Genomic DNA, 16,965 nt, shown 5'->3' on the forward strand with positions numbered 1-16,965 from the left:
TTGTTTCTAATATCCATGCATCTCTTTATTTTTTAGTGTTCAAATTGTCATGCATAGTGCTAACATTTTTAATTTGCTATTTGAAATTTCCTTTCAAGCGAATGGTCCCATGTGTAAGGCTATGCTTGTCTGTGGTAACAAATAATTCTTTAAATTTCATGGCTTAACTATCAAAGGGTCAGTTCTTATTCAGAATAGCAAGCAGCTATGTTCCACAAAGCATCTCAGGCACCTACGTGCCATAGCTTGGCACGTGCAGTGACTCAAACCTTCTGCTTAACATTGCCCCAAAACAGAAGGGATAGACAATCTGGGTCCTTATTAATTTTTTTGGAACTGTGTACACTTAATTTTTAATGTCCAGGGTTTGGAATATAAGAACCAGAGCTTGTTCTCAGACTCAGTTGGACAAATTCTCCATTGGCTGCTGAGGCCATAAGGATACTTCCTCTTGTCTAATTTTCTTTTTTGTGGGGGAGGGGAGAACTTCATTCAAGTCTTCAGTGGTCATCTGGCAAAAGGAAATTATGTCCTTCATCTTCTCCCGCTGTTTCTGAGGTTTTTTAGTCTTGGCCTTGGCGAGAGATGGATTGAGCATAGCTTCTTGTATTTTTCTTCCCTCAGCATCCACTTGAGCAATGTATATTTATCCTCAGGCACAGAAACCTTCAAGGCATTAAGCCTCTTCTCAAATACATCCACCAAGCCATTCTTGGCCATGTTGACCTTATAGTAAGCCCAGTCAATAGCTGGTGGATTTTCAGGAAGAGTAGCCAACCTGGAGCTGAGGGCCTCATCCCAGGATTTCTGGTTATGGTCTTCCCCAAAGCTTCCTAATCTAAAGCTTTTAGGGCAAGCTTGTGCCCAGTCGTCTTTGATCCTTCATTGACCCTGATGACTCACAGTCCACAGCAACAAGAAGTAGGCATTTCTACTTTAAAGTGTTTCACTCTGGAACTCATAGTTGGATGAAGACACTGTCTAAACACAAAGAGGTGAAGATGTATCACCTTGCCAGGTGCTCAGGAATTAGAGGAAAATGCATGAAGTGAATTTGAGTGGGCTAAGCTGCAGCTCTCCTTAGTTGAGTTATATTTCCTCCTCCTGTCTCTTTGGCCTTAGCCAGGCAATGATAAGAAAGTGAAATCAATGAGGTGTGAAGTGGCAGGTGTGTAGGTAACCAGTCTCTACTGAGGCCTCAGGCTCCCTCATTTCTGTTGGATTCTGGATGACTTTGTGGTCCAGCTCTTAGAATTATAGAGAGCCAGGGACACCAGGAGCACTCAGCACTGCACATTTGTGATGCCCAAGTCCAAGTCCATGGATTTTTGCAATTCAGACTCCTCCTTGGGTCTTTTATGTTTCTCATGCTCATTCCAGAGTTCTTCCATACCCATATCTAGGTATTTGTCTTCTCTCTCTGTGTCTCTCACTCTTACTTTATTCCTTCTGAGAGAAAGCTCAGTCCCAGAACTTCCCCCTGCTCCTGTCCAAATGCTCAAGTTTTTCCTCAGCTGATTGCCAGATATAGAGCTTCTTGCTGTAAGAGCCTGACAAGGTCAGTTGGGGTTGCAAAAGGAGACACATTTAACACGCATTTAGTTCCACATTATTCTAGGATTCTCCTTCCTATTTGGCAAATTTAATTTTTTTAGATGAGTGGTCTTTTGCCACAATTTCTAGTCAAATGGTTCGTGGTTCTTTTCTTTCTCTTGTAGTCCACAAATCAGGCTGATGGAAACAGGTAAAGATCCTGATGTCATTTCCTTCATGTTTCCCTACTTCAGATCGAGACAGGCAGGTTTTAAACTATAGGAGGGGTTTCAAAGTATTTATTTGAAATTGTGGAATTTTCTGTTTCCAATGGTTTCCTCTCTGCTGTTAGAATGAGAGGCTTGTGCATGCTAACCAAAGTGATGTTTCCAATATCTTACTGAAATTCACAAACATCTGGGAGATGAATATACTTTGAGGAGCTGATAACTTACACATCATTGTTAAGTGTCCGGAAATTCCTCTCAGAATTGACACATTTAAGAATCAGCCTCCATGCTCTAATATAGGTTATTGGGGAACTATTTGATACAAGAATCTATTTCTAATGATTATGGTATTAGTGTTTATCAATGTATTTATGGCAAGTTTCTTCATGGGTCATGACTAAACAGATATCCTTGTTCCTTTCAAAATGTTGCATCTTTACAGAGGCAAATTCAAGGGAGGATGGATATTCATCTTGTCAGCTTACAAAAATTAGAGATGAGTTGACTCCTAGCACACTGAAGGTAAGGAAGTTTTTTCGAATTACAGCTACCAGAATGAACATGACTATTCCCTGGCAGCTCACCATAGGGTTATGTTGGCCTTTGAGGGATCAAGTAGCTGTTTGTTTACTGACATGAAGTCTACTTCCCATGAAAATAGTAGATGCCCCATGTTAGGCTCTTGACTTTGAAACCTGATTAAGCTGCTAAAAAAATGATGACTTATTGTTTGATGGCATTTGAGTAGTCCATCCCTGTTTCTCATTTCCTAATAACAATAGCAATGACAACAGCAACAGCAGTAGCTACTGTTTATTCAGTGTTTACTACATGACAGGCGTTTGCATGGTTATTTATTTTTCACAACTCTGTGGGTTTAGGCATTAATCATGTTTGAATTATGCCAGGTTGAACCATGAGAAAAATCTAGGCTTAGGCAGTTTTTGAATTCACTAACATCATGCAAGTAGTAGGAATTGGAGCTGTATTTTTTTTAGTGCAGTAATCTGTGGTTTTAATCAGAATACTAAGTTGCCTTAGTGTAGTCCATTATCATTTAATGACGGGGGCCCACTCTAAGAAAGGTGTCATTAAATTTCATCCTTATGTGAACATCATAGAGCACACAAAATAACACGTTTATGACATCATGGGATATAATCATATGGGACCACCATCAAATGCATGGGCTGCTATTGATGTAAACATTCTTACGTGACACATGACTGTGTTCATGTAATATTCACTGCTCTATACAAGTAAGTATTTTACAAGCCTGTTGCTTGAAAGATTAATTGGTTTTGTTATCTTCTTCCATGAGAGGTTGCTATTTACTATCAATTGGCTGCTGTACATGTCTCATTGTCTTCCTGTTATCAGTTGGGTGACCATAGTTTTACTTGAAATGCAATTGGTGCTCACTATTCATGGCTTTTCTTAGTTTACCTATCCACTGAAATGTATTTGTAAGCTTGAAGTCAATGCTCTTGACACTATTTAAGTCATTTGTAACAAGCTTAGTTAAGTTTGAGTTTCCCAGTGTGCCTATTCCCAAAGCAAAACTCTGACTCTGTTTGAGCTCTCATATTTTGTACAAGAGCCCATTTCGTAGTCTTTTAGTAAAAGCTGAGTATCCCTTATCCAAATGCGTGGGACCAGAAGTGTTTCAAATTTTGCAGTTCTTTGGATTTGGAAATCCAATAACCTATACTAGTTGAATCCTCAACCTGAAAATATGAAATCCCAAAGTTCTGAATTCTGTAAAGGGGAGCCTTTGGGGTTCCATAACTTCAGGTTTAGGGATGCTCGACCTGTACCCTGATTTTCACATTTTTTATACTTTTTTTGTTGGTGCTTTTGTTATACTCTAAGCAGAGTATTGACATGCTGTCCAGCATTCCCAGGCACATGAAAGCCGTGATGTGCCTTATGGAGGAAATGCCTGTGTCTGATAAGCTTTGCTCAGCCTGAGAAGTGCCTGCCGGAGGCACATGCTTATTCTGCTATCGCTCTCTGTCTCACTTTCTGTTACCATTTTTGTATCCCCTGAGTCTGCTCCTCTGATGATTAGGGAGAGCATACCTTTCTGCACTCACATTCCTTGTAACTTTTCAGACTGTGAGCAGTTTTGATAAACAGGTCTGAAACAAGATTTATGTTGTTTCTGAACTGCCCCCCCCCCCCTTTTTTTAAGGCAATCTTACTGAGTGAAGCTGAAGACAGGTTCAACTTACTGGTGTCAGAGGTAGAGCAGGCAGGCCGCAAGAACCTCCCTCAATGCAGTGCTGGGGAGCTGGAGATCGTGGTGGCGGCCAGGCTGCAGCTGGCCGCAATTGCCTTGCAGAGACATCGCGCAGCGTACAGGTGAGTCTCCAACCACCAGAACAGAGGGTGCATGGAAGGAGAGCTTCCGTCTCATCCTGACTTGATGCAAATGTGCAATAAAATCTTGTCCAAGCATTGGAATTCCTAGATCCATAGAACATATTTGAACATATTTGCTTCTTTTATTCAGCATATTTCATATGTTCTAGCAGTTAAAATGACAGTTCTTTGTAAAGACATACAGAATGACTAAATTAATGGTGTTTGATATCTATTAATTTAATTTTTAAAAGGCCAAGCCAAACTTCTATGAAGTTTTTAAAAAATGATTTATTTTATTTACTTGAAAGGTGTAGTGACAGAGAGAGGGAGAGACAGAGAGAGATCTTTCATTCATTAGTTCACTCCTCAAATGGCAGCTTCCTTCAGGCCTGGGCTGGGCCAAAGCCAGCAACCAGGAAGTTGATCCAGTTTCTCATGTGGTAACAGGAGCCCAAGCACTTGGGTCATCTTCCATTGCTTTCCCAGGTATAGTAGTACTGAGCTGAATTAAACGTGGAGCAGCTGACACTCAAATTGGTGCTGTGCTGTGGCATGCTGGCTTCACAGGCAGTGAATCAGCCCAGTGGTCCCAATGCCAGCCCTTCCTATAGCTTTTGACTAATATGTAAATTATCCTTGCCCTTTAAACTCAGAATGCAAATAGCAAAGACAAATTCTATTATGAGCAAATGAAATCTCATATACTATTGTTTTGGACTATTTAAGAAACTTTTGTAGGTGGCTCATTATCTATGCTACAGTTACTTGTTTCAGGTCTTTCATTTAGCTTGTTCATTGATGCAACGATCTATTCAACCGGTAGTTGTTAACTGCCTCACTACCAGCCTCTGATGATACAAAAACAGAATATTGTTCTTACATCAGTATGCACATAGGTGTATAAGTAATTGAGTAGCCAAAAAAAACTATGCAGGGGTTTTAATTCATGTTTAATAGTATAGAAATATACTTTCAAGATTTGGCCATATCAATTGCAAAAAGTACTTCTGTCATGAAGTCTCGTGACATGTTCATAATCATACTGTTTTAATGAACAAATATCTTCTGCTACCATTCAAGAATCCGTTTGAAAAATAATTTTGAGGGACTGGTTCTATGACAAATTAGGCTGAGCCTCTGCCTGTGGTCCTGGCATCCCATATGGGTGCTAGTTTGCGGCCTGTTTTTTTTTTTTTTTTTTTTTACTTCTGATTCTGCTTATGACCTGGGAAAACAGTGGTGGGTGGCCCAAGTCCTTGGCACCCTGCACCCATGTGGAAGATCTGGAAGAGGCTACTGGCTCCTAGATGTGGATTGACTCAGCTTTGGCGATTGTGGCCATTTCCCAGATGAATCAGCAGATGCAAGATCCCTCCTCTGTCTCTGCTTTTCTTGCTAACCCTTTCTTTCCAATAAAAATAAATCGTTTTTTAAAAAGTAATTTTGAGCACCAATAACATGTTCAAAGCTCTTGCGATGTATTACTGTCCTAGTACTTAAAGTATGTGATATAGGCAAAAATCTAACAGTACAGACAAAAATATTGCCCTCATGGTATTTATGTTCTAATAAAGAATAAAAAGTCCGATAATAAGCTATAAATATAAGAAGTAAGCAGATTATATAGTGTGACCCAATATGCTAAGTACTGGGAAGATACCAGGATGGAGGTGCGGGAAGGTGCAGGGGAGTCATCGTTAAATTGGGTGCTTCTAGCAGAGGGTGATGCCACTTGATGATCAAGGACTGCAAGTTTTCTCAGCAGAACCACTTCCCTTCCTAGACAGTAAAGGCCAACTCCTCTCTCTTTTGGTGCTGGTGGGATGTTCAAATCATACAGGTCGTGATTCTTGGGAGCCTGCATTCCTGCACTGCCCACTACACACTATGTAACCCCAAACTTGTATCCTTTACCCATTTTCTCAAGATGTTTTAAACCTGTTTGGGAGCCTGTTCCGCTCTTCCTGGAAAGCCTCAGTAAGTGACTTTTTCTTGCCCTCTGAATGTGTGTGTGGCACACATGGAACTGAAAGCTTTTCCATGAATAATGAGATCTAAATCTGATTTTTGTATTAGACAGTGTGGGGTTTCGTAGACTTAGAAATTCTGTGGTTTCTAAGCAGTAATGAAAAATACATGAATGTATGTTGAGTAGTGTTTTTCAGAATATAGTCTACAGTTTTTTTTTCTTCCGTTGGAGAGGTGGGGCCATGGGGTTAGAACTGTTTTTTATTATTATTATTCATTTTTATTTTTGATGATGTTTACATAGTTGATCAGGGTGGGAAGGGTTGAGGATTAGAGGAAAGTGGCAGAGACCATTATTTCAAATTTCTTTTTTTTCCCCCTATATCTTGGGCAAGTGGGAAGATAAGGGGAAATGCTGCACCCAGCTTCCAAACCACTCTAGTACCCGGGGATGGGAAAGGGCTGCCTGGTGAAATCCCAGGGTCCTTGATGTGGAGCATGCTCTAGGGGTTGTGCTTCTGTGGTTTTGATAGTTCTGAAATGGTGTTGCTTTTGCCGATCCAAGAATAAGGGAATCTTTTCAAGGTCCATTGACTGGCATGGTCCAGCTTAGAGTCTCCATTCACCCAGATATTTGCTGTCAACACTTGCCTGGATTAGTTGTCCAGTTTGTTCTGCCCTGCTTGCTCTGCTATGGTACCAGGTGTCCTCTGCAGACCCCTTGAACTACGCACACTTGTCATTAAAAATGTAGAAGCCAGTTCCACTGAAGGTTGCTCCTGATGAAGCAATAGACAACTGTCGCATTTGTATATCCTTCCCCTCCCCTCTTCCTCCCCTTTTCTCCCCATCTTTCTCCTCCATTCCCCTCCACTCCTCTCTGCTCCCTTCCCCTTCCTTTCCCTTCCCTTCCCTTCCCTTCCCTTCCCTCCCTTCCCTTCCCTTTCCTTCCCTGCCTTTCCCTAGAATTGGGAGCCACAACTGAGACTTGAACCCACACGCTCATATTAAATGCAGGCTACTCAGGGAGTTCATGTTTTATCCATTGAAACATGAAACACTAGGCCAAATGTCTGTCCCCACATTATCTTCTTTTTAAAGGTTTATTTGTTTTTATTGGAAAGTCAGATATACAGAGAGGAGGAGAGACAGAGAGGAAGATCTTCCACCTGATGATTCACTCCCCAGGTGGCCACAACAGTTGGAGCTGAGTTAATCCAAAGCCAGGGGAGCTTCTTTTAGGTCTCCCGTGTGGGTCGTAGGGTCCAAAGGCCCTGGACCATCCTTGACTGCTTTCCCAGGCCACAAGCAGGGAGCTGGATGGGAAGTGGGGCCACCGGGACACAAACCAGTGCCCATATGGGGACCCTGGTGCGTGCAAGGCAAGGACTTTAGTCACCAGGCCATCACACTGGGCCCCCCACATTTTCTTTTAATTCCATTTTTCCCCCTGAAAATGTGAAGCTTCTTTATATATTTGTTGTATTCTCTGGGACTCGCAATGAGAATTATACCTCAGCACTTCTGTTACATGTCAAAACTGATGGTTGTCTTAAGGAAGAACATATGTGTGTTCTTGGGCTGAGAGATGAACAAGATGCATTTTTTTTCCATTTTTGTTTGAGACAACAACTGACAGATTCTGATTATTCAGACTTGGTATTTGGCAAGACATTTTCTTAAGAAAAATGAGCATGCTTCTTCTAGGAAAAGAACGAGTATTTATTGCCAATGATAAAATTTGAACTTTAAGGAAAATTAGAATTTTATACAATTCGTGTTTGCCGTCAAGAGCTTGACAGTTTTCTATTCTTAGCCTTTTTGTTTCATGATGAGATTGATGGTAATATTAGCAAACATAATTTTTAAAAGATGGTATAATACAGTATTTTAGCATTTAGGGAATTTGCTTAAATCAGGGAACTAATATTTTTCAAATGATGTTACAAAACTGCAGTTAAAAATATAGACTGAGCTATTTTAATTTAATGCAGTAAGAAAAAGTTGTCTTTGTGTAATGTTGTATTCTATATTATAGGCAACTCTTAAGAATCTATGCATTATCACCTTTTAATGGGGCTTCAAAAGAGATCTTCCATGGTTATTTGCAGAGGCTGTTAAAAATTCTTCTCTCATTTCTAATGAGTGTGTGAGACCTAATCTTCTTTACTTACAGCAGCTACAACGTCACAAGACTGAATGTAGAAGTAGAGATGAGAACTTTTTTATTAAGCAGATTTTCTGCTGTGAAGTCAAACATCAAAGAATAGCATTGTTCTAATTTTGAGGACGGGGAGGAGGGAGAACCAGTTAGTTTTGCATGAGGCATACTTATTTTTTCAATTTCTAATATAGAGAATGATGGAGCTCTCTGAGGGTGCTGAGTAAGTTTTACTGATACAAAGAGATGTTTAGCTTAAAAAACAAAAACTGGAGATTCCCTGGCTTTGTGTACTCTCACATGTAGAGCTACCTTTGAGTGTAACAGCCATGGTAGTTTATTGATAGGGAAACAGGCTCAGCATCATATGGTACTATTGTTTTCCTACTTAAGTCTGAGAAAAAAACTTTTATAATTTTCCAAAAAACCTTTTTTTCCCCTCAAAACTGTGTCTCAAAGAGCAATAGCAGATACTTTCATTCTGTCTTCCAGCTCTCTACACATCTCACACTCTTGGTATGGAGGGGAAGGTGATTTTTTATTTTTTAAGAATAAGAAGGAAATAAGAAACTAAAAATTATAAAATGGTCAGCAAAAAGACTGCTGTAATAGAACTTTCATTTGAAAACTCGATAGATATATGCAAATAGCATGTGAGTATATCAGAATCATTGCTATTTTAAATACGTGGACTTGGCCCTGGGGATAAAACCTGTGAAAACTTTGATGTTACTGCCTTTTTGAAGCAGAGTTGTCATTTGGGGGAAGCCTACTGTCAAGATGAATGAGTTTTTCTCTCGTGAACTTTACCCCCCACCAGTTTCTGGGTGGGCACTGCTGAGAGTGTTGGACAGTCCCTTTTTCCAAATGATGGCTAGCTTGACATTTCATGATACTTCTAATAAAATTATGTGTCACGGAAATTGAAAGGCGCATTCCCTAGGGTGACAGGTAGAATGAGCTGCATGGATTTTTATGAGAACAAACTGACCATTTTTGTCATGAATGTTAATAAGAAATAAATGGAATCAAAGTTATCCACAATGCATTTCTACTTCTTTTAAGGCTGCCTCTCTTCTTCAGAATGCCATCTCAAAGGGAAAAGAAATAAATGTTTCTTTTCTTTTTGGCATTTAAGCAATTGCTGAAGTGGGAAAATGTTTGAGCCTTTTCATTTTGAATCATCATGAAACATGCTGCCTCTGAAATTTTAAGTTGGGGTGGTAAATAAACCCCTCGTCTTTCTGCCTTGCAGAGAAATTGCTAATGTTCCATTGCATAACTGGTGGAGTTTGAACATTTGTTGCCCAGAATTAATTTGTTGCAAATGTATTCTCAAAATTCAGGTCTTAATGGTATTTGGAGGTAAATTATCTTGGAGGGAAATAGGATGGTGTGAGGTCATCAGGGCGTACCCCCCCGATGGCATCAATGGCATTGTAGGAAGAGGGCAACAAACCTCAGGAAGCTTCCTGTGTCTGACCACGGTAGTGTCTCCTCCATGCTATAGTGCAGTGTTAAGTCCTCACTAGAAGCTGGCACTATACTCCTGGACTTCTCTGCTTTCAGAATTGGGAGACAAATCAACCTGTAATCTGTATGCATTACCCAAGGTCAGGTATTTTATCAGAGCAACAGAAAATGGACTAAGCAGCTAAGCAGTACCAGGTGGAACAGAACACACTGGTGTGCCCTACTTTATATCTTACCTTTCTGGGTTAACAAACAGTTTTTATCCCCTTGAAATAGGAATTTGTGCTTCACATTCAAAAGAGAGGAATGGATGCTGTCTTCTACTTCCAGAATCTTCTGATAATCATGATATGCTAGTATCTAAACAAACTCAGCAAACAAGGTGCCTTAAAAAAATAGGTATAACCATGAGGGAGTCATGATGGAATAGCGGAAACTTCATTCCTATAAACGCGCTGAATCTGCATTACCTGTGTTGTCATTTTTGTGCTCTTTTAAATTAAAATTATTTATTTATTCATCTATGTATCTCTTGAAAAGGCAGAGCAAGAGAGAGAGTTCCATCAACTGTTTTGCTTCTAAAATGGCCACACCAGCCATATCTGGGTCAGGTTGCAGTTAGGAACCAGAAACTGTACCAGAGTCGTATTGTGTTGTGTTCCCACGTATGTTAGCAGGAATTGGATTGGAAACAGAGCAGCGCTAACTTGAACTGGAGCTCTGATTTGGCATGATGGCATGCAACAGTTTAACCCACTCTGTTACAATACCATAGCTTTCTCTTCCTCTACTGTATACATTCTTAATAATTAGATTATCCCAAATGAGTTAAATTCTTTTAAGTAGGAGAAAATAATTAAATAATTAAATTTCTAAAAAATGGGGTTGAATTTAAAAGTTAAAACTCATTCTAAAGAAAATGGCAAACTAATGCGCAATCATTTTAGTTTTTATAGAGAATCATGCTTATGGCCACAAGACACAGAAAAACAGCTATATTTATATGTCAGTATGGCAGAAAGTTCATACTATTTTCATGTAAAGTTGCTGATAAAATTTATAAAAAGACACTGGTGATAAGTGATCCAATACCACAAACACTTCATCCAAAGGAGGAAATTGTGACTGATAAAAATACATGGAAAAAGTAACGCTTTCGTGAGCTCATTTTTTGTTGCTGTGTTGAAATATCTGAGGCTAGGTATAGTTTTGCGTATTTAACTCATAGTTTTGGAAGCTGGAAATCCAAGCTGCATTGACTGGTTCTTACGAGGTTCTCTTAACCGTGTCACATTGTGGTCAATGGCAGTGTGTTGGGAACATGGGTAAGAGGGAGAGCTTGCCTGAGATAGGAAGCTGGAGAGTGGGGAGGGCCAGGCTTACTCTGTCATTAGATCTCCGTCTTGCAAGACTAAGCAGGGTGCCCTAAGAACTGTTAAATTCCTTGCAAGGGCGCTACCCCCAGGGACCCAATATTCTTATAGTACACTCCATCTCTTGAAGGTCTTCTCTCTTTCTTTCAATGCCATCATGTTGTTGATCACACTTCCAATACACAAATGTTTGACGGACAGACTACATCCAAAACCTGTAAGAATAAGTCGATGAGTAAGGTGTGGGTTTCTACCTATAGATAGCATCATAGCATCAGGATAATATTTCATGATTATTTCTGTTTCAACCTCCCAGTGAGAGTTACAAGGATTTAGGAAGTCAGAAAAATACAAAGCTTTGGTAGTACTGAAAACTTTGGGTAAAAAAAAAAAGCTTTATTAGGAGGACGAGATTGATTTTTTTTTTTCAATGGTAGGCCCTGGGTGAGACAGGGCTAAATCACTCCAGGGGTAATCTGTATCCACTTTGTCCCCTGCGAGGAACAGCAGTGCTGGTCAGGAAAGAAGTTGGAAGAAGACGTGGCCTTTAACCTCTGCCTGAGACTTAACTTAGAAGGGGTCAGCATCATCCAAAAATCTCCACAAATGTTCTGATCCTATGTGAGGATTTCAAGTACCCCAGCTAGTAGGAGACAATTCATAATAAACAACTTAGAGAGCAAGAAGTTCTACAAAAATGACTGGAAGTATACATTAGAATTGTTTGTGCCCAGTCTGAACAACTGCAAGTTGTGTGAACTGGATATGGATGTCAGAACTGATTCCTGAGAAAAATAATGGAATTAATGATAATCATGAATTTTATCCTAGGAATAATATTCCAAACTAGAAATCAAGCAGATAGAGGACAATGAGACATGGTTATTACAGTAATATGTGCAAAAGTCATGAACTGTCCCATTTTTGTTAGGAGTAGTTTGGTTGCCAGTGACAGAATCCCCATTTAATTCAACCCAGCCAAAAAGGGGAAATATTCTGATTAAGTTGACTAAAGCAAAAGAGGTGTGATAAATATTCTATGTAGTTAAGACTTGGGCTATGTGAGCATGAGTAGTGGGAAATCCAACAGTTTTGGGGGCAGGTAAGGATATGAGAGAAACCTAGAAAATACTATATAGTTGCCAGAAATGTAATATTAATAACTTCCAACTTAAATTCTTTTGTAGTGCTGCAATAGTATTTTCCATACTTAAGCTTCTCCAGGAGTCAAAACTTTCAAAGAAGGTAGGACAGGATGAGACCGAAAATCCCGTTTCTTCAGTATCACCTGTATGTATGAGTTTAATGCTTATCCTTTGATATTTACTATGCAATAACTGTTGGTATGCCAGGTTGTCGTTCAATTATTTGGATAAGGCAACGACATAAAGGAGAATTTAAAGTTTAAAGATCTGTGTTTAAATCTTATTTGTGCTATTGATTAACTGGTCTGCCTTGGTCAAGTTCATTAATTATTCTGTTTTGTAATTTTGTGATCTCATTTTTGAACTGATAGAATTGGTTATAATCACCAGAATCCTATCCTCATACGTTTGTATAGCAGCTGGCTTGTAATGTCACTGGCAAATAAAGTTGTTCACGAGAGTTTTTCTTCATTCCAGTTTTGAATTTATTACCTCACCACTAAGAGAACTATGCTGGTTTCCACATAGTAGAATCTTTCCATATTTAAGCTCACTAATCTGACCAGACTTTGATATGATCAGTAATTTAACAATAAATAATTTTTTAGGATTAAAATATAAATATTCCTATCATGAGATCCTGATTCATTAGTTCAAATATTACTAATATTTTCTCTGTTATCTGGTATCATTACAAATTAGCAAGGTAAACTGTCCTCATTGAGACTTATTTAAGAGCAAACTCAAGTTGAAAGGAATTCTGATTCTAAAAATGGACTTTGAGCAATGATAGTCCACTGGGGCAATTTTGCCTTGCAGAGGCTCTCTGGCAGTTTCTTGGAGACATTCTGGTTATCACAACCAGAGCAGGTGCCACTGTTATCTACAAGCAAAGGCCAAGGATGCTGCCAAACATCTTTTAATATGCAGGATGGACCCCAGCAATGAGGACCTGTTGAATGGAACTTGGCTTTGCCCTAGCAAGGGGCTGTGAGCCTTGAGGACTAGGTGTGCCCCTTCTAACTGCCACTCTCCTTGAGGACCTCTGCTCATGTCTCCACATTTTTCCCTGGAGTAGTTCACCCTTCTCTTCCCAAACTTGCCACCCATCTAGGAATATTTTAGTCTCCTCCCAGTCCCATTAGCTACCCCTGGATAGCGGATTTTTTTTTGACTGTTTGGACATAATGAACTGTCAGAAATGCATGGTAAGAAATTTTTAGAATGGATAAGGGTTGTTCTCAGTGAGTTTGAATTTCCAACTGTCTACGATTGTCTCGGTTGGAGGAAAATCTCCTTTGCCCTATACTCCCAGCAGCTCTGGGCCTTAATCATCCGCTTTGTATAGTGTATCAACGCGAATGTAAATCAATTTCACTACCTGTTCGTCACGTGAGTGGCGTGGAACAATTCATCACAGTCAACTAAGACCATGGGCACTAAATTCAGGAAGACATAGGTTTGAGAACCAACTCTGCCAAAATGTGATGGAGTTTAAACAAGGCAGTTCCCTTTCTTTGCCTCTGTTCTTGCAACTGTGACATGGAAATCATGGTAATCTCCCTTCGGCTGTGAGGATTACATGAGATAATGTGTGTAGGGCACTGCCTGGCACATAGTGCCCACTCAGGAAACTTTAGTAAAAATGGTGGATTACTTTTCTGCCCTTAAAATTGTGCTCAACATAACTTTTGGTAGCATGCAAAACAACTGTATTATAATTTGTAATGAAAAAAGGAGTAGGCACAAAGTTAGTTTTCAACAATAAGGATTCAGAGAGAAGAAAAGCTGAGAAACTGCATGCAAAATGTTAACAGAGGATTGTGGGTAGTTTTGATTGTTCTGGATACTTTGTGCACTTTATAGCATATGCAAGAATAATTTCTAAAGTTAAAAATATAACATACAATGATGTTGGATGCTTTTCTTAATTCTATGTTTAGTCTAAGGTAGAACTTTCTTTGTTAGATGGAAAGATAATCATCACTTTAATATTGTTTAGGGCTCAGAAAATAAAGGTGATAATGAGTTTTTGGATCCTATTTCCTTAAATGCTCGAGAATATTTCAACATTCATCTGTGGTTGAAGTGCTGCTCAGCGCTGGTGACTGCATTTGTCGCACAGGTTCGTGGCATTGGAGTAGTGAAAGGTACAAGTATCTTATTTTCTTAATATTTCCATAAATATTAACTTTATGTAGGCAGAGGGCTTTTGGAGGGGGGTGTGTTTACAACTTTTCAATTTGAAAAACAGCCTTCAAACATTTAGGTTATTAAATCAGATTAATCATTTCCAACAGTCCATTGTTATCACTGAAAGTGGCATGAATATTATCAAGATGTAAATACCTTGGTGTTCCCGTCCTGCTGGAAGGTGGCTACATGGGGCAGCCACAGATGGGAAGAGTGCAGATTTTCTAGCCACCTCCTCCAACACCATTGGGTTCCAATGCTGGATCTAATACTTCCTTGCATAGGCTTTAAATATCTTGTACCTCTGTTTCCTGCTCTGCAAAAATAGATCATTGTACTTAAACCATAACATTATCAGTACTCAGTAAGTTTATATGTTCTTAGATAGCAGCTTGATACTTAGAAACGGTAGTTCTTGCAGCAATTAACATCTTGTTTTCTTATCTATTTACTCACATCTGTTTTCCAAATTACTTTGGTAATAGCAATTTTACTTTTGCAATACCAGCACATCCTTGAATTGCTTTGCCCTAAATTGTGGGCCATTTCTTTTCCAAGCTTCATGTGCAGTTTATTTGTTTTCTATATTAATATGTTACCTCTCGTTCTTGAGTGTTGCTGAGCATTCCTGTGGTGAATGCTGGTTGCATATGCATTATGCATAAATGCTTTCTTCTTCTCTCAGTATCTTAAATAACCACTCTTGCTTATTTTAGAGAACGAGATGACAGATTGTTTGAGCCTCATCAATGAAGTGTGTATGGAGGCAAAAAGTGCAGGTGACACAGAGCTACAGGCTGAATTCCTGATGCAAGCTGTGATCCTTGGCCTGCAAGAGAAGCACTTAAAGACAGACATCATAAGAAACCTTCAGGTGGGAAGGAAACCTCAACCCTGTGTATATTTAGGGAAGTATATTCCAGTCAAAAGATAGGAGAAAACTCTGAATTGCATTTGATGCTGAAGATACTACAATCAACATGGCCAGCTGTTATTTCAATACGATCAAAAGGAATCATTTTATTTTGATAGGATATAATACATTTGCTCGAAGGAAGTGAATTTATCTCTCCTCGATCGTGGTTAACTCTGGCAAGAAGCCTGATTTTGCTGGATGACTTGACAAAAGCTGAGAAACTCAAGAAATCACCCTCTTCAAAAACGGAAAAATTAAATCTGTTGAACCAGGCTCACAACATTCTTATTGAGCAGGTAAGAATGCTTGTGTGTCCACAAAACTTAGAAATATGCTTTTCTGGCCTTTGTCTTATTTCAAACTACATTTACTAATTGCTCATTGTGACATTTCTATTCCAGATGTTAACTTTTGGAGAATCAATCGAATTTCCTTTATCAAACACTGATTATGCAAATGTAGTATTGCCTTTGAAAAACATCTATCTTCCTCATGGCATGTTGTTGGCCAAAATAAAAATGAGGATTGGTAAGAATATTTAAACATATATTGCTCTAGAGTAACTGATGGTGAATTTTAAGCTATTGGTAGACATTGAAAGGGGATACTATTGATGAAAATTTAAGGTTCCACTGGTTACGTTTGTTATTAAGCATTTTGTTATTTTACAACTATTGAACTGGGATTGCTTGGTTGATTTTCCACGTGATTTGCTTTGGTGCATGACAATGCTGCTGAATTTTGGTTGCTGACTTGGTGTGCTGATAGACTCTGTAGTTTTCTAGTCCTAAGATCATGTCTTCTGAAACTAATGACAGTTTAAACTTTCTCTTTTCTGATTTGGAGGCTCTTTATTTTTCACATCTGATGGCTCTAAATTGGGATTTCCTGCACCTTGCGTAAGAAAAATAGTGAAGGTGGGCATCCTTGTCTTCTTTCTTATTTTAGAGAGAAATTCTTCAGCTAGTCTGCATTCACTGTAATGTTCACTATTATGTATGTGATATTTGGTAGTTTTATATATGAGCTATTTTTTTTAAGATTTATTTATTTTTATTGGAAAGGCAGATTTATAGAGAGAAGGAGAGACAGAGAGATCTTAGGTCCTGTGGTTCACTCCCCAAGTGGCCGCAATGTCTGGAGCTGAACTGAGTTGAAGCCAGGAGCTTCTTCTGGGTCTCCCATGCAGGTGCAGGGTCTCAAGGCTTTGGGCTGTCCTTGACTGCTTTCCCAGGGCACAAGCAGGGAGCTAGAAGGGAAACGGGGTTGCCGAGATTAGAACCAGCACCCATATGGGATCCCAGCTCCTTCAAGGCGAGGACTTTAGCTACTAGGCTACCATGCTGGGCCCATGTTATGTTGAGATATGTTATTTCCATACCTAATTTGCTCAGAAATTTTTTTTTATCATGAACAAAGCAGTGACTTGTTTTTTTATCTGTTGATATGATCCTCATATTTATTGATTTGCATATCAAGCCATCCTTTTATCCTTGGGATAAATTCCACTTGATTATGATAAACAGTCTTTTCAGTGTGCCCTTGGATTTGATTTGCTAGTATTTTGTTGAGTTTTGCATTTATACTCATCAAAATATTCCCTTGT

General features: G+C 39.2%; 1 protein-coding gene across 1 annotated transcript in view; it reads left to right on the top strand.

Moving 5' to 3' along the window:
* Positions 1-16,965, top strand: part of CFAP54 (cilia and flagella associated protein 54) — a 358,105-nt gene that overhangs the window by 193,870 nt on the left and 147,270 nt on the right. The window contains exons 50-56 of the mRNA XM_058673646.1: positions 2,206-2,285; positions 3,958-4,127; positions 12,293-12,395; positions 14,253-14,400; positions 15,160-15,317; positions 15,476-15,655; positions 15,761-15,887. Coding sequence (XP_058529629.1) covers positions 2,206-2,285; positions 3,958-4,127; positions 12,293-12,395; positions 14,253-14,400; positions 15,160-15,317; positions 15,476-15,655; positions 15,761-15,887 — 966 coding nt within the window. The remainder of the gene's footprint in view (positions 1-2,205; positions 2,286-3,957; positions 4,128-12,292; positions 12,396-14,252; positions 14,401-15,159; positions 15,318-15,475; positions 15,656-15,760; positions 15,888-16,965) is intronic.

This window comes from Ochotona princeps, chromosome 15, assembly GCF_030435755.1.
Source record: "Ochotona princeps isolate mOchPri1 chromosome 15, mOchPri1.hap1, whole genome shotgun sequence".
Lineage (NCBI taxonomy): Eukaryota > Metazoa > Chordata > Mammalia > Lagomorpha > Ochotonidae > Ochotona > Ochotona princeps.